At 44.0% G+C, this 19,090-nt stretch overlaps 1 protein-coding gene across 1 annotated transcript in view; it reads right to left on the bottom strand.

Moving 5' to 3' along the window:
* LOC131936139 (excitatory amino acid transporter 3-like) overlaps window positions 1-19,090 on the bottom strand; it is a 69,475-nt gene that overhangs the window by 7,991 nt on the left and 42,394 nt on the right. Inside the window, exon 6 of the mRNA XM_059293045.1 lies at window positions 17,416-17,610. Coding sequence (XP_059149028.1) covers window positions 17,416-17,610 — 195 coding nt within the window. The remainder of the gene's footprint in view (window positions 1-17,415; window positions 17,611-19,090) is intronic.

The raw sequence follows: 19,090 nt of genomic DNA, 5'->3' as shown, positions 1-19,090 counted from the left end.
ATTTCTTCAAGGAACTCAACAGACCAAAAAACAGAACATTAAGCCATGGTGACAATATTTGTCCTTTAATAAAACTGGACAAATAGAGCGACATTCAAATCTAGAGACGGACAACAATGTCCATCAATGACTTCGCCGAAGTCTCACAAAAATGTATCGATTTATTGATCAGCTTTTTAAAAAAAATGATCCGAATATTAGAAAAATCTGGCTCTACAGCCCGCCAAGGAGAAAAGATAACAAAAAATTGTTTGCCGTGTTGGAAAGTAAAGATTGTAGCCGGCAGAGAGAAGAGATCAGTCCACGGCAGGCTATTTCCTCCGGCGTCTATCCGGCTATTTTACTGTTAGTTGTGGTAAAGGATGTAAAACTACCAGCTATTTTAATGCTACCAACATTTAACTGTTAAAACAACAGTTTAAAACGTATCATTGGCTTTTAAACCTTTCCAGCTTGTTATAGCAATTAGTTTTCTAATTTTTTCAAATGTTTAGTTCTACAATATTTTACATGATAGTGGCTATAACACGGTATTTATGAACATTGTGTTTTTCAACCTGTAACAATAAGATGGTTTGTTTACATTTTATATTTTTATTGTCATTAGCGAGTACTGGCATAAATGTGTGCATCAGTACGTGTGGTGATGTAGAAAGGTTCTCAATGTCCATGATCTTTGTGATCAGACCAGTTCTGGAAATAGCTGATGATCTTTGTGACTAGAAATATTTTAGACATTGATGATCTTTGTGAATAGACACGTTTTAGACAGTGATGATCTTTGTGAATAGACACGTTTTAGACATTGATGATCTTTGTGAATAGACACGTTTTAGACAGTGATGATCTTTGTGAATAGACACGTTTTAGACATTGATGATCTTTGTGAATAGACACGTTTTAGACATTGATGATCTTTGTGACTAGCGAAGTTTTAGGCAGTGATGATCTTTGTGAATAGCGAAGTTTTAGACATTGATGATTTTTGTGACTAGCGAAGTTTTAGACATTGATGATCTTTGTGACTAGCGAAGTTTTAGAGATTGATGATTTTTGTGACTAGCAAAGTTTTAGACATTGATGATTTTTGTGACTAGCGAAGTTTTAGACATTGATGATCTTTGTGACCAGACAAGTTCTAGACTCTAGACAGATGAAACCAGTTGGCGACGAATCTAATCTTCCACTACCCAACCACCAGCCCATAGGTTTGATATCCTCAACAATAAGACCCACACTGACCAATCACTGTTACAGAAATTCATCTCTCTCTGGACGACATATTTGATGATCATAGTGAGACAGGCGCCGATAATCTGCCAACCAAGTGCCGTTTTCATCCAACCACGGACATTTGACCAACTTTATCGCTGGTCGTAACAACCCAGATTTTTGTTTTATTGTATAAGGCAGGGCCGTCTGGAGTAGTATAGGACAGGGTGCCATAAGTCAGGGCCGTCTGGAGTAGTATAGGACAGGGTGCCATAAGTCAGGGCCGTCTGGAATAGTATAGGACAGGGTGCCATAAGTCAGGGCCGTCTGGAGTAGTATAGGACAGGGTGCCATAAGTCAGGGCCGTCTGGAATAGTATAGGACAGGGTGCCATAAGTCAGGGCCGTCTGGAGTAGTATAGGACAGGGTGCCATAAGTCAGGGCCGTCTGGAATAGTATAGGACAGGGTGCCATAAGTCAGGGCCGTCTGGAATAGTATAGGACAGGGTGCCATAAGTCAGGGCCGTCTGACATAGTATAGGACAGGGTGCTATAAGTCAGGGCCGTCTGGAATAGTATAGGACAGGGTGCCAATATCCCAGAAAGAATACTGTATGAGTAACCTGTTTTAGATTTACTGGTCTGCGGGTTACGTGTGGGTTACCTGCGGGTTACCTGTTGTGTTAGAGGTACCAGAGAGAAGTAGCAGTGGACTTATGTTCAGTGCACTCAACAATTGAGCTACGTGCTCAGGCTCGCATGTGGAGCACCATGGGTAGCAGAAGATTTGCCGTCCAATTTATCAGCAACAAACTGTGGACCCTATTAAAGCTTAATCTACCGGGTGATAACAATGTTCTGTGAACGACTCCATGCTTCGTTGTCTGTTGAACTTAACATGTCATGTAATGTGTTAGTGCCAAATTTAAAAACAAAAAACTAACACTGTGGTTGCTGTCATATAACCATCGTGTTTGCTGCCGGATGGCGAAACAAAGTAGAACTAGAACACGTCACTTCCGATAACTTTATTTGGCCTAAGGACCTGGGATCTTTGGTTTCACCCTCCGTTATTTTATTTTCTAAACAACGCGTCATTCAATACAAGGAAATAATTTAACTGCGGCTTTTGGTGTCCTGGAATAAACCGAATTAGAGAAATGTATTTTCTGTGGTGGGATTGGGGGGGGGGGGGGGGGAGTTCCCTTATTACACTCAGCAAGAACAGACATTGTTGCCCTCGGTAAACTTGTGATTGTTAGACATTGTTGCCCTCTGTAAACTTGTGATTGTTAGACATTGTTGCCCTCTGTAAACTTGTAATTGTTAGACATTGTTGCCCTCGGTAAACTTGTAATTGTTAGACATTGTTGCCCTCTGTAAACTTGTAATTGTTAGACATTGTTGCCCTCGGTAAACTTGTAATTGTTAGACATTGTTGCCCTCTGTAAACGTGTGTTTGTTAGACATTGTTGCCCTCTGTAAACTTGTGATTGTTAGACATTGTTGCCCTCTGTAAACTTGTGATTGTTAGACATTGTTGCCCTCTGTAAACTTGTAATTGTTAGACATTGTTGCCCTCGGTAAACTTGTAATTGTTAGACATTGTTGCCCTCTGTAAACTTGTAATTGTTAGACATTGTTGCCCTCGGTAAACTTGTAATTGTTAGACATTGTTGCCCTCTGTAAACTTGTAATTGTTAGACATTGTTGCCCTCTGTAAACTTGTAATTGTTAGAGATTGTTGCCCTCTGTAAACGTGTGTTTGTTAGACATTGTTGCCTTATGTAACTAGAAACGTTGTTGCCTTCTGTGTACGTCTGCTACACAGGACTTTTTGCCTTCTATCCGAACGAAAGTTACGGCAGCTACATAGTATTGTGAAATATATCGCCCCCCCCCCACCCTTCACGTTCGTTCAACATAATCTCATTACTTCAGGGTTTGGGGTCCAGTAATCAAAGGAAACACTGACAGGTGTATTGTTCGTCTGTCATATGACTGGACAGACAGCTGGACAGACAAGTGGACAGACAAGTAGACAGACAAGTGGACAGACAACTAGACAAACAGACAACGGCACAGACAAATGGACAGACAAATGGACAGACAACTGGACAGACAAGTGGACAGACAAGTGGACAGACAACTAGACAAACAGACAACTGGACAGACAAATGGACAGACAACTGGAGGACAAGTGGACAGACAACTGGACAGACAACTGGACAGACAACTAGACAGACAGAAAACTAGACAGACAAGTGGACAGACAACTAGACAAACAGACAACGGCACAGACAAATGGACAGACGAATGGACAGACAAGTGGACAGACAAGTGGACAGACAACTAGACAAACAGACAACGGCACAGACAAATGGACAGACAAATGGACAGACAAGTGGACAGACAAGTGGACAGACAACTAGACAGACAGAAAACTAGACGGACAACGAGACAGACAACTAGACAGACAACTAGACAGACAGAAAACTAGACGGACAACTGGACAGACAACTAGACAGACAGACAACTAGACAGACAGAAAACTAGACGGACAACTAGACAGACAACGAGACAGACAACTGGACAGACAACTAGACAGACAGACAACTAGACAGACAACTGGACAGACAACTGGACAGACAACTAGACAGACAGACAACTAGACAGACAGAAAACTAGACGGACAACTGGACAGACAACGAGACAGACAACTAGACAGACAGACAACTAGACAGACAACTGGACAGACAACTGGACAGACAACTAGACAGACAGAAAACTAGACGGACAACTGGACAGACAACGAGACAGACAACTAGACAGACAGACAACTGGACAGACAACTGGACAGACAACGAGACAGACAACGAGACAGACAACTAGACAGACAATCGGACGGACGTAAGCCATAATTAGATTCCCGCTTCTCTCGTCTGAGCCTGGAAGGCCAACATGAACGTCGGGCCAGCGAAGATTGGCCATGCGGCCATGCGGGGAAACACAATAAGCGGCCACTTTACGGCCATACATTCCACGTCTCTATCTAATTAATTGGCCACAATAATCAACTAGAGTCGCAAATTGGATCATATACGATCTAATTATTGAGCATGAAATGAGGTACAAATGAAACGAATTAATTAATTACAAACAGCTACATCCCGGCATGTAGCTGTGGTTAGTGGGTTAAAATTTGTGTCGTGATGATGGGGTTAATTTTATTACACATATTTTCTTTAGTCACAGGTTATGTATAGTTGCTTGTTAATTTCTTATCAAATATTGTACATCAAATATGGCAGATTTTTTTTTCAAATAACGATATCCAGGCGGTTGAAAACTGATTATATTAAAAATATACTTTTCACTTCAAAAGCAGGATAATAGCACCAAAATATGCATGTATCGTGTGCTTACACGGACAGTAGCACCAAAATATACATGTATCACGTGTTTAACAATGTAATAGCACCGACAGATTTTTGCACAGAGCAGAAAGAGTTTGTTAGAAATAAAAACAAAGCAAATTATTAGCACCTGAAAGAAAACATGTTAGAGTGATATCTGGTCACCTTGTCGCGAGAAATTGAGGGTGATGGGAAGTCAGTTCCTTTTGAAACATTTGGTGAATGTGGGATGGATTAAAACACAAAACATTCCCCAAAACAAGTTCACCCCACACCTAGAATCCATCGCCTTCACAATAATTCACGCTTTCCCCTTCCCCCTCCCCAAATACCTCCAATCCACAATCTTCCCTAAAATTCCACACGTATACGCCAGTTGAATGGATTCTCAAGTACTTAAAAAAATCGATGCAGCAATGCATCAAGCAGTGTCACGTTACAAGCCTATTGTCTCACGTGCCACAGACGTGACAATGATCACGTTACACACGACGTGAGCTATGTACGTGACAAATGATCACGGTACACACATCGAGAGTCCCACATACCGTAGACGTGACAAAAGGTCACGTTACGCACAGCGACAACCCTACGTGAAATGGATGTGACAATGATCACGTTACACGACGTGTGCTGTGAACGTGACAAATGACATGACAGGATAGGGCTACGTATCATGACAGTGCCACGTTTAACGAGATCGATCTATTTATATCGATTGGGATATCACGTGACTTGACAGTTGAAAACTCTCAGTACACACAAGCTAGCCACTACATACCTATTGTAAAACTAGTTGAGTTGTAAAACTGTTTCAGTCCACTGTAAAACTAGTTCGGCATCGATTGTAAAACTAGTTCAGCCTACTGTAAACTAACACTCCAGCTACAGTAAAACTGAAAAAAAAAACTCCCCCCCCCCCCACCCTAATTCCACGGCCACGTCTGCCCGAGGCCAGAAAATCGACACCAATCAAATTAGGGGGTCGTATGTCCGCGTTGTGTCTCTTTAACAATGTAAGGTGTCACAGCAGCCGCTTCAACCAGACCTGACCCCCACCAGACCCCCCACCCCACCGACCCCACCCCAACACAGCAGCCGCTTCAACCAGACCTGACCACCCCAGCCAAGACCACATTTATCTGGCATTACAGCAGATTCCACAATACTATCAGTGCCACCATCTGTAAATTTTGTTTATTTGTTGAAGAAAAGATTCAAGTTTTTAGCGTGGCGGTGTTTTTTCTCACCTCCGCTTTTCTACTCGGACTTCCGGCAGGGTAACAGAATCCACATTTATGTCGCGTCAACGGACATTTATCTTCTTCATCTAATGTCTTTTTGTTTTCTAGGGAACAACATCAAAAGCGGATTGTAGGATTCTTATACATAAAGAAATATAAGTATAAATTTAACATTTTCCATATTTAAGATTTTAATTATGCAGAATTTGTCAACGATCTCTGTTGGAATATTTCGAGGTTGTCAAACAAAATTACGACAATGAAAAAATTATTTCAAAAGTGAAACCAAACAGCTATCATGCAATGAAATCTTTTATGTCAAGATTTAGAACACACCTCATTGGCTTTGTTAAGACTGTCAATACATGCGACCTTTATGTTATCGCCGTATCCCACCGGCACTAGTGGAGATGTAGAATGATGATGTTTTCTAAAGGCGGACCTACACTAGGTAAGTTTAATGATAAACAAAGATATGCCTGAAAGTCGAACGTGAATCCAATAATGGCGACAGTCTGGTTTAATGACACTTTGACAGTGTGGCGAGTAAAGTTGGTCACGTGCACAGGTAAACATTGATCTCACCCCCCCTCCCCCTCCCCACCACTCCAGGTTAGATATTGCCTGACGTCATGTATGATAAGGGCAACCTTTTAAGGGACAATAAACGACATCTTTATTGGACAATAGCTCTGCCTAGTAAAGTCATCCTTACTCTCAAGGCTCACATACCTATATATATATATATATATATATATATATATATATATATATATATATATGTAACGAGACTTATCCTGCTCGCAGAGCCAAATGTAACGAGTCCCCGAGTCTATCCTGCCGACAACGCCAAATGTAACGAGTCTCTGGCTACCCTGCCGACAACGCCAAATGTGACCTTCCCGAGTCTAACCACTCATTCCACACAACATTGACCACAGCATAGATACTCGAAGATGCAGGTTCATTATTGATCCTTTTATTACATGAATCAAAGAATGCTTCACAATAATATAATGAATCAAGAGAGATGTTTCACAATAATAGTCTGAATCAACGGACCCCCAACAGTCCTCACTAGGCTTCATCTAACTGAATACACATGTCTAACGTCCTTCTTAACACAATATAACCAACTTGATACTGCCACACAGACTCACTGAGAGAGAGAGACTGACGGACTGACTGACAGACCTTCTGAGACCGACTTTCTGAGAGACCTCGAGCTCAGCCGTCGCCTTCCTTATATCCCCTTCATAATCGTACTCATATTCGGTCCTATCATAATCGTAATTGTAATCGATTCTAATCGTTACATCAGACTGTTAATTACGCCGCTTCTGTCGTACAGTCCGATTTTAATAAGCCACCTGCATCCTGTCACATCAAAGTTGACAGACCGTCTTTCGTATCGCTTCCCGAGATATTACGCCTTGGCATCAGCCAACACCTGCACTGTGACGTCAGACTGTAACACGTTATGTCTCTTGGTAACTTCCCCTAGTTACATCCACCCCTGCCTTTTTTTGTGTGTTATCAACCACAAACAACGCTTGGCAGGTGCAGTCCTTCAAAGTCCATCGCACCACCGTAAAAAAAAAAATCCATTGTTCCACTCACTGTCAATGTCGTCACATTCGTAAAAGATTGACAGTTATCCCTATTTCACATATCAAATGTGTCTACATCATCTTCCTCAGACACAAAACAGTTCTAGAATTCACATCCACCTTTTTTTGTCTGGTGCCTTCACCAGTTCACTTTTATGACTTTTTGAACAGTCTGTTTTCATACCAGCGCGACCATGAAAGAATTGATGGTTGCTGACAAAAAATTTCGTATTCTTTCTGTTTCTCAAACTTCTCCGCGGACCACTTATCTGATGGTCTACTGTCTCTCTGCTTTTGGAGGGACCGGGATCCTCCTTGTTGCCGGTATCCTCCCTTTGTGTGTCGCTGTTGTTCTGTTGATGGTGACATGGTTCCGGGATGGGTATGAGAATTTCCGTTATAGTTTCCGGTTCCCTAATTGTCTTGGGTTTCCTTGTGTGTAACTGCTCTCCTTGACTATGACAATATTTCTTTAATTGAGCAATATTCGCCCACCGATCCGGTTTGGTGTGATCGATGGGTCTTATCTTAAAGGGGCCACCTGCTACTTTAGGCATCTCCACGACTTGCCATATCTCCTGTCCCCAGAGATCGTGGATTTTGTTTCTGCCTAACGGGTGGCTACGCAGTAATACCCTGTCGTTCAGTTTGAGTGGCGGGTCCTTTGTCTGTACCGGCGGTTCCCTTCGCCGTGCTTCATGTTCTAGTCTTTCCTGTACTACCCTGTACATTTCTCTAATTCGTCTCATATGTTCATTCACATATTCCAGTACAGTGTATGAGCCAGTCATACTCTCCTTTTTTTCTAGGAACAAGTCAAGAGGCAATCGAGCCTCCCGTCCGAACAGCAACATGTGTGGCGAAAAGCCGGTTGTGGCATGGGGTGTGCAGTTGTATAGATATACCAACTCTGGGAGAAAATCAGGCCAACGTTTTTTCTGTTCAGGTTCTAGAGTACGCAGCAAATCATGCATGCTGCGGTTGAACCGCTCGCACTGTCCGTTTCCTTTCGGATTAAATGTGGTTGTTCTAGATTTGTTGATCCCGTAGTGGCTGCACAGTTGGTTAATTACTTCTGACTCGAAGGCCCTTCCTTGGTCAGAGTGTAATTGTCTTGGTATGCCATATTTGATGAACCAATGTTCTATTAAGACCTTTGCCACTGTTTTGGCAGTCTGATCTCGTGTGGGCACCGCCACAGTCCATTTGGTGAAAACATCAGTCATTACCAACACATGTTCCGTCCCATCCGATGATTGCTCCAACGACGTAAAGTCCATAGCCACAATCTCTAGTGGTTTTGTCGCTAATAGGTGTCCCGATGGCTGTCTCATTTTGACAACTGGCATTTTCGCATGCTGACACCTCACACAAGCCTCACAATGGCGTTTGACCTCCATTTCCATATTGGGCCAGTAACACCTTCGTCGTAATATTTTGTGCGTCCTGTCCTGACCCTGGTGTCCTGCCCTGTCATGTGCCAACCTTAGCACTTCTTCTCGTAATTGTCCAGGCACCACCACCTGGTGTATTGTCCCATCAATTTGGTCCTGAATTCTCCGCATGAGAACACCATCCTGTATACTGAGACGGTCCCACTGACTCAGTATTTTCTTTGTTTCTCGACCAAATTGTTCTCTTTCCCTTCTTCCTGGGAATTTTTGTTCCTGGACGTGTTTCAACAGCGGCTGTAAGCCACTATCCGTTCTCTGGGCATTTCTTATCTCTTTGTGATTAAGGCAACTAAAATCACTAATGTCCCTATGTCCGGGCTCTGTGGAAATGTGCTCCACCCCGGTCTGTCCGTTCTGCCTCACTTGCACCCCGTGAGGGATATCTGTTGACGCTCTGACCTCACATATTCCTGTCAGCGTTTCTTCCTCATCGCCCGGTCTCTCGTAAGGATTCCTTGATAAGGCGTCCGCATTGCCATTGGACCGCCCCGGGCGATATTTTATCTCTAGGTCAAAGAGTGCCAATTCTGCTGCCCATCGCTGTTCGATGGATCCCAGCTTTGCTGTCTTTAGGTGACTCAAGGGGTTATTGTCAGTGTATACCACACATTTAGCACCTAATAAATAGTCCCTGAATTTTTCCGTCACAGCCCATTTTAATGTCAAAAGTTCTAGTTTCATGGCGCTGTAATTTGTCATGTTCTTCTCTGATTCCTTCAGAGCTCGACTGGCATAAGCAATAACCCTGAAGCCTTGCTTTTGTTGTTGTGATAGCACAGCTCCCAGACCTTTAGAGCTGGCGTCAATTTCTAGCCGAAATGGTTTGTCAAAGTCTGCGTATCCTAATATCGGCGCCTCTGTCAAAGCCTTTTTCAATAGCTTAAACGAGTTCATGCATTCATCAGTCCATAATTCACCTATCAGTTGTGTTTTACCTTTCTTTTTCTCCTTACTGTGTTTCTTTGTCATTTTGTTTACCAAGTCATGCAATGGTGCGGCAATTTTTGCAAAACCAGGCACAAATTTTCTATAATAGGAAGCAAAGCCCAAGAATGATCTGACCTCTACTGTAGTTGTTGGCTGTTTCCATTCTTTAACAGCTGCAATTTTATCTGGGTCAGTGGCGATGCCATCCGACGAAATCACGTAACCCAAAAAATGTACCGATTTCAGACCGAAGCAGCATTTATCTGGGTTCAGCTTTACTCCTATCTCCCTAAGACGGAGAAACACTTGTTCTAATCTTTCTAGATGGTCCTCCCAAGTTTTTGAATAAACTAGTATATCATCCAAGTACACCAACATTATTTGAAATAGAAAGTCACTCATAGCACTCTGCATTACTCGCTGGAATGTAGCAGGTGCATTAGTTAGACCAAACGGCATACGGGTCCACTCGTACAGTCCCAGTGGAGAAATAAATGCAGTTTTATGTTGATCGTTGGGGTGCATGGCCACTTGGTGGTAGCCACTAGCCAAATCCAAGGTAGAAAAAAATCTTGCTCCCCCCAACGCATCAAGACATTCATCAATACGAGGCAAGGGGAATGCATCCCTTCTTGTGATATTGTTCAATTTCCGGTAATCACAACACAGTCTTATCTCCCCTGACTTCTTTTTTACCACTACTATCGGTGCCGCATACGGGCTAGTGCTGGTTGTAATAATTCCCTTTTTTAGTAGATCGTTCAGGTGTGCCTTCACCGCAGAGTAGTGACTCGGTGGTAATCTTCGATAAGGTTGCGCCACCGGCTTGTCTTGTAGTAAGGGTATCTGGTGTTTTATTACTTCCGTGTAACCCAAATCACCCTCGTACGAGGCAAATATATCCCTGTACTTATTCAACAATTCATTTAGTTTTGGGTCCTCAGTTTCCGGGAATGTATATGATCGGCCATCCTCTTTCTTCACCTCGGCCGTCACATTGACCGACCTAATTGTTACTTCATTACTGCTGGTATTGCTCAGTTCGATGCACTGTGCCGACCTTTGTACCTCGACGTTCTGTGGTACTCCTACCAGAGTATTAGGCGGTATAAAAATTTCCTCATCCAAAACATTTGCCACTAATCCTTGAACTAGTCCATTTTCCGCCGATGTGTATGTCCGCAGTAACACGACGCCTGCCCTCAGTGCGGCGCCACATGGTTCTATCATCACATCACCATTCACGCTTCTATCACCAATTTGTAATGTGATTGCCTTGACCGTGTTTGCCGGGACTGATATCCTTCCTCTGGTCTTGGCAAACCTGGCCAACCTGGATCCCCGACCTGGTGTGGTCGATCCGACAATATTTGTAAGAAATTCCGGCAACTGGCCAAGAATATTCATGCCCAACAGGCAAGGTATATTTGACACATTTGTCTCTAGGTTGTGTTTCGTAACGAACACCCCAACCTGCTTCAACCTATGTCCCGCCACCACGACATCCGCCAGAAAATAACCACAGTATGGAATGGTTAGTCCATTAGCTGCCGTCAGGCGCATGCATGTGTCAGACCTCAACCTATGGTCTTTTCCTTTCATCCATTTGGTGTAAAAATTTTCCGTGATTGTCGTCACCTGGGAGCCTGTATCCACAATTGCCTTCACCGCGATGTCCCCAATCGTAATCACCATTTCGGGACAGACTCCCATCATTTTGCTTCTTGGGCCATAACCTCGCCCCTCTGTAGCCTGGCCCTGCCTTACAGAGGACGACCGTTTCCCTGGCAGTACCGTGCCATATGTCCGGGTTGTGAACAGGACAAACAAATTGGTCGACCGTCAGCCGTCCACCGGAGTGATGGACCGGCGGGTCGCGGCCGTCCAACCTGTCTCTGTTTTGTACCGTTCTTTTCCTGATTCTCAGCTGTTGACCTGCTTTCCAACCTCTCCAATCTTTGGTCAACCTTATCCAGGTGGGCCAACAGTTGAGCCATCATGGTTTCCACCGTGCCGGTCCCCGTGGGTGGGGATTGTTTCTGTTCCGGCACCGAGACTTTGTCCACCGAACAGTTCGATTGGTCCTCATCCTCGGACCTGCGGATCGCTGAGTTCCTGACCTGAAGGAAGGTCAACTGCGGGTCTTTGTGGACCTCCTCTTTCAACTCTCTCCTTAAGATCGGGGTTGCTAGCCCCTCGATGAACTGGTCCCTCAGTAGGCGTACATCAATGTCAGGTGTTTTGCCCTTTACCGAATCAAAGGCCCTGTTTATTCGGTGTGAATACTCCATCACACTCTCCGCCATTCTCTGCTTTAAGCCTACGAACCCCGATAGCAGTTGCGATCCCGACCGTCTCTCCCCAAAGGTCTCCATAATTAGATCCAACACCTTATCTGGATCTGATTGGACGGTTTTATCGTGGCATTTGACCTCTGCCCTAACCGTCTCTCCTATACTGCCCATCAGCAGTCTTAATCTTTCCTCTGGTGACATGTTTCTCGAGGCCCAGGCCGCTTTGACCTCCTCACTGAACCTGTTGGTTAAAGTTGGATCACCGTCCCCGTAAAATTTGTTAATGTGGGACTCTCTGGGCAGGACCACAATATGGGTCTGCTTCTCGTCCAGAGTAGACATTTTATTCCTTTAGTAAAAAAAAAAAAGAGTTCTTTCTTACCGTGTGTGTATGAAAAAATTTTCCTCGTTCCTCAATTTTCACTGTTCCTGAATGTCCGAATTCACACACACACTAAACACAGTTATGAACTAGGTTGACTATGGGTGCCTAACGCGGCAAGTCTCGTTGAATTCATCCTGGTCGCAGCGCCAAATGTAACGAGACTTGTCCTGCTCGCAGAGCCAAATGTAACGAGTCCCCGAGTCTATCCTGCCGACAACGCCAAATGTAACGAGTCTCTGGCTACCCTGCCGACAACGCCAAATGTGACCTTCCCGAGTCTAACCACTCATTCCACACAACATTGACCACAGCATAGATACTCGAAGATGCAGGTTCATTATTGATCCTTTTATTACATAAATCAAAGAATGCTTCACAATAATATAATGAATCAAGAGAGATGTTTCACAATAATAGTCTGAATCAACGGACCCCCAACAGTCCTCACTAGGCTTCATCTAACTGAATACACATGTCTAACGTCCTTCTTAACACAATATAACCAACTTGATACTGCCACACAGACTCACTGAGAGAGAGAGACTGACGGACTGACTGACAGACCTTCTGAGACCGACTTTCTGAGAGACCTCGAGCTCAGCCGTCGCCTTCCTTATATCCCCTTCATAATCGTACTCATATTCGGTCCTATCATAATCGTAATTGTAATCGATTCTAATCGTTACATCAGACTGTTAATTACGCCGCTTCTGTCGTACAGTCCGATTTTAATAAGCCACCTGCATCCTGTCACATCAAAGTTGACAGACCGTCTTTCGTATCGCTTCCCGAGATATTACGCCTTGGCATCAGCCAACACCTGCACTGTGACGTCAGACTGTAACACGTTATGTCTCTTGGTAACTTCCCCTAGTTACATATATATATATATATATATATATATATATATATATATATATATATATATATATATATATATATATATATATATATATATATATATATATAACACACATTTGGATATATTCGTTAGTGTGTGTGCGTTAGTCAGATTGTGTGTGTATGTTTATGTGTAATATTACTTGCACAGATCCATTTGAAAAAGCTAGTGATGAATAATAAATGAAAAAATATTTATTGGCCAGTAAAATCTATATAACCAGTCCGTTTTGGTATAAACGAGTTTTGTTGAATCGTTAAATTCTGATTTCAGTAAATGTTAGTGTCTGTTAGTTTGAACCCAATCGGGCAAAATGGAAGGCATTAAGGTAAACTTCTTCTAAAAATGACGGCATTTTAGATGTGTTTTTAAGGATGACTTTCCATCTTGTACGCCAAGTATCTCAGCTATCAACAGTTGACGGACAGTTCCCTCTGTAATTAGCGGAGAGCTCTTCTGCAATTAGGAAATTAGCGGACAACTCCGCCCTATTTAGCGGACAGCTGCCCTGTAGTTAGCGGACAGCTCCCCTGTAGTTAGCGGACAGCTCCCCTGTAGTAAGCGGACAGCTCCCTTGTAGTTAGCGGACAGCTCCCTTGTAGTTAGCGGACAGCTCCCCTGTAGTTAGCGGACAGCTCCCCTGTAGTTAGCGGACAGCTCCCCTGTAGTTAGCGGACAGCTCCCCTCCAGTTAGCGGACAGCTCCCCTGTAGTTAGCGGACAGCTCCCTTGTAGTTAGCGGACAGCTCCCTTGTAGTTAGCGGACAGCTCCCCTGTAGTTAGCGGACATCTCCCCTCTAGTTAGCGGACAGCTCCCCTGTAGTTAGCGGACAGCTCCCTTGTAGTTAGCGGACAGCTCCCTTGTAGTTAGCGGACAGCTCCCCTGTAGTTAGCGGACAGCTCCCCTCTAGTTAGCGGACAACTCCGCCCTATTTAGCGGACAGCTACCATGTAGTTAGCGGACAGCTCCACCCCCCCTACACAACCTATTGACGGCGGATAGCTCCCCCTCCTACCCCATCCCCGTCCTATCCCCCCCCCCATACACGACCTATTGACGGCGAAGATCTAATGGAATGATGTTATCTGCACTGAGCCGGCATCTCCGAGCGAGATCCGGTCAGCCGGCAGATTCCGTACGTTCTCAATGGCATTCCAGCATTGCCCGCTGTTTGCTTATCACACACGGACTTAAAGCTTTTTTTTTATCGAGCGGACAGACCTGAATGGAAGGAGGTGTCATTCGGCAGATTTGCCTGATTGGAAGGTTTATCTTGGAGGAAAGCAGCCGGGAGTTTTTCATAATCTTCGGAGCTGCGCACGAAACATTCTTAAGGCATCCCATTCCAATTTTTGCACTTAAAAATTGTATTCTGTTTTTTTCAATTAAGTTTATTTATTTTAAAAACTGCTTGCTGGCGTAAAGATATTTAATTAGGTTGATTAGTGGACGTTTTGAAGCTGGTGTTGGTACTACTTGTCATGTGACTGATAATATTTAACTTAATGGGTTGTAGACCGATCATATTTAACATCGCCGATTTGTACACGGAATATATTCAACTTCACACAGTTTTGTAGATTGACCAAATTGAATATAAACTTTTTAAGAAGTAGCTGACTCTATCTTAGACCGCTAAATTCATGAAACATCGCAATTTACACCGACAGGATATACCATAACACACAATGGTGCTTGCATGACCACAATTAAATGAAAAACCTCGTTAACTTTTGTCAAACGGTCGCTAAGTTGGGGAAAGTTTAAGCCCATTTAACTATATTTGAGTTCTAATCGTCTCCTTAAAAAAAAATGTTCCGTGTGCGGCTATGGGGTTTGCTGTCTTCTACGCAGAATCTATGACGTAACTTTTTTTACTTTATTCTTACTCGAAGACTGACTTAAAGAATTGAATTATGTGGTAATCCTGAGTGATAATGTCAGATGTGTGAAAATGGGGAATGATTATGTCATCTGTGTGATAATCGTGAGTGATTATGTCAGTGGTGTGACAATCGTGAGTGATTATGTCAGTGGTGTGACAATCGTGAGTGATTATGTCAGTGGTGTGACTCCATAGCCTGAATACCTGACTGACAATGTCGGGAGAGATTTAGTGGTAAAGCTGGCGTCACGTCTAGCGTCACATCTAGCGTCACATCTAGCGTCACGTCTAGCGTCACGTCTAGCGTCACGTCTAGCGTCACATCTAGCGTCACATCTAGCGTCACGTCTAGCGTCACGTCTAGCGTCACATCTAGCGTCACATCTAGCGTCACGTCTAGCGTCACGTCTAGCGTCACGTCGAGCGTCACGTCTAGCGTCACTGTTCGCGTCACGTGTCACGTCTAGCGTCACATCTAGCGTCACGTCTAGCGTCACGACTAGCGTCACTTTTCGCGTCACGTGTCACGTCTAGCGTCACATCTAGCGTCACGTCTAGCGTCACGTCTAGCGTCACGTCTCGCGTCACAGTTCGTGTCACGTCTAGCGTCACGTCTAGCGTCACGTCTAGCGTCACGTCTAGCGTCACGTCTAGCGTCACGTCTAGCGTCACGTCTCTCGTCACGTCTAGCGTCACGTCTAGCGTCACAGTTCGCGTCACGTCCAGACAACGTCAGCTAACACTTGTTACTAAAGCCCGTGGATTACAGGGACGGCAAGTTAAATAATTTATCTCGCTGGCTCCCAAACTGTGGTTAATTAGCGAGGTTAATTAATGAAACGGCTTGTCCTATACAGTTAGACGAATACCCCCCCCCCCCTCTTCTTGGTTCGGCTTCCGGTATACGTCTCATGGAAGCTCCTGGAGATTTTGACTAGAGAAATCCCCGGAGCTAATTCGTAGTGAAATGTAGGACAGTTGTGTTGTTGGGCTGGCGTTTAAGGACAATTTTGTCAGTTGGCCATGAAGATCAAAAGAGAAATGTCACAAAAAATTGTCGTCATTTTCAGATGACGAAGCATGACATCCGACAATCTGTCAGTACCTATCGTCTCACTCTCTAGAAGTTTCCGTTGACGGTACAATCTGCAGTGAATTAGAAAATATTCTACAGAAACTTCTCTTTGATCCCTCGGCATCAGTCGCTAACAAAAGAAGGTTCCAGAAATTTCATCTGAATATAATAAATGGTATCCGACACCTGGTCATGTAGATGGGCTACGTACTTGGAACAATCGATTATCGATCACCTTTCCAAAATGATTCCTGCTTCGCTAGAGGGCTACGGCTCCCAACCCTGCTTCACTAGAGGGCTACGGCTCCCAGCCCTGCTTCACTAGAGGGCTACAGCTCCCAACCCTGCTTCACTAGTTACAGCTTTGAACCCAACGATTCCAATTTTAAGCTGATCTACCTGATCTCATAGTGGGAGCTGTAGAGCTTTGTTTGTGACTCTGAGAGCTACACTGGGATGGTTGTGATTCAGAACATCCGTGACCGTTGATGTATGAGCAAATGAAGTTTAAAACAACGAAGATCACGTGACCACACAAAGACTTGTCAAACGTAACATCCCTTGAAACACGGGCGTTTTTTTTTTACTTCGTTGATGCCAAAACCTAACGGCTTCTTCACAAATACAAATCTAGGTTTCAAACTTTATGTTATAGTTCCCACGTGGGTGTTAATGTTGTGTACAGCATCAACTTCCCTATCGATGCGTACATCATATTTTATAACAAATAACAATACCAGTCAGCACAGACTTTTAGTGTTGTTCTAATGTTGAATTAGTCAGAAATACTTTATGGTTATAATTTCTCCAAAGTTCATGTTTCGGTTGTTAGATTAACCCGACCTACCTTATGGTTATAATTTCTCCAAAGTTCATGTTCCGGTTCTTAGATTAACCCGACCTACCTTATGGTTATAATTTCTCCAAATTTTATTTTCGGTTGTTAGATTAACCCGACTTACCTTATGGTTATAATTTCTCCAAATTTATTTATTTAGATAACCCGACTTACCTTATGGTTATAATTTCTCCAAAGTTCATGTTACGGTTGTTGACCTGTGCGATAAAGAGCGCAGCCACGGCCTCATATAGAGCCGTACCGTCCATGTTGATGGTGGCACCCACGGGGATGACGAAGGACGCAACTCTGGCGTCCACGTGGTTGTTGTGTTCCAGACACTTGAGAGTCACCGGCATGGTGGCAGAGCTGGGGAGGTACAGGTGTTGGTGTACACAGGTGTGGGGAGGTACAGGTGTTGGTGTACACAGGTGTGGTACGTACAGGTGTTGGTGTACACAGGTGTGGGGAGGTACAGGTGTTGGTGTACACAGGTGTGGGGAGGTACAGGTGTTGGTGTACACAGGTGTGGGGAGGTACAGGTGTTGGTGTACACAGGTGTGGGGAGGTAGGGGTGTTGGTGTACACAGGTGTGGGGAGGTACAGGTGTTGGCGTGGGTGTGGGGAGGTACAGGTGTTGGTGTACACAGGTGTGGTACGTACAGGTGTTGGTGTACACAGGTGTGGGGAGATACAGGTGTTAAAGTACACAGGTGGGGGAGGTACAGGTGTTGATGTACATAGGTGTGGGGAGGTACAGGTGGCTTGTACACAGGTAAGGAGACGTACAGGTGTTGGTGTACACAGGTGTGGGGAGGTACAGATGATGGTGTACACAGGTGTGGGGAAGTACAGGTGTTGGTGTACACAGGTGGGGGAGATACAGGTGTTGATGTATATAGGTGAGGGGAGACACGTGTGGCTTGTACACAGGTAAGGAGACGTACAGGTGTTGGTGTACACAGGTGTATGACGTGCATGTGTTGATGTCACAGGTAAGGTGAGATACATATGTGATGTACAAGGTGAGGGGAGATATGGGTGTTCGTGTACAACATGTTAACATGCGATGGTAAAGGAACTGACAAGATACAGTACATGCTGATTTACACATAACTTTTAGCATTCATGTCGTCGTGGGTGACGGGACTTGGACATCTATCAATATTTGTTTTAAAAGTTGCGGACATTTTTAAATTTATTCGACCTGGTGGAGTTAAGTTAACTACGATCCATCATCTACCTCCCTACCCCCTCCGTACCTAGATAACCTCTCCTCATGTCATCTGACCCCCCCCCCCCCTCCCTAGATCACCTCTCTTCGTGTCATCTGACCCCCCCCTCTCATCTCTCTTACCCAACCTGTGTCAGACAAGAGATGTAATCACGAGATGGGAGGGGATTGTTAGGTGGGGCTCTAAGGAGATGCATCACACGTTAAGGACTGGTTACTTCCGGTTACCTGAAAACTCTATTTCACACCTGATGTTTCTCAGGTGACTTCTTCCGATATGTTGGTCAGGCTCAGTTGGCTCGTTTAAGTTGGGTTGGTTAGGTTAAGTTGGTTAGGTTTAGTTGGTTAGGTTATGTTGGTTAGATTAACTTGGTTAGGTTAAGTTGGTTTTGTTAAGTTTGTTAGGTTAAGTTGGTTAGGTTAAGTTGGTTAGGTTAAGTTGGTTAGGTTAAGTTGGTTTTGTTAAGTTTGTTAGGTTAAGTTGGTTAGGTTAAGTTGGTTAGGTTAAGTTGGTTAGGTTAAGTTGGTTAGGTTAAGTTGGTTAGGTTAAGTTGGTTAGGTTAAGTTGGTTATGTTAAGTTGGTTTTGTTAAGTTTGTTAGGTTAAGTTGGTTAG

Source organism: Physella acuta, unplaced genomic scaffold, assembly GCF_028476545.2.
Source record: "Physella acuta isolate Inbredline_101_S28 unplaced genomic scaffold, ASM2847654v3 ptg000168l, whole genome shotgun sequence".
In the NCBI taxonomy this organism is placed as follows: domain Eukaryota; kingdom Metazoa; phylum Mollusca; class Gastropoda; family Physidae; genus Physella; species Physella acuta.
This window is presented reverse-complemented; position numbering and strand designations above follow the sequence as displayed.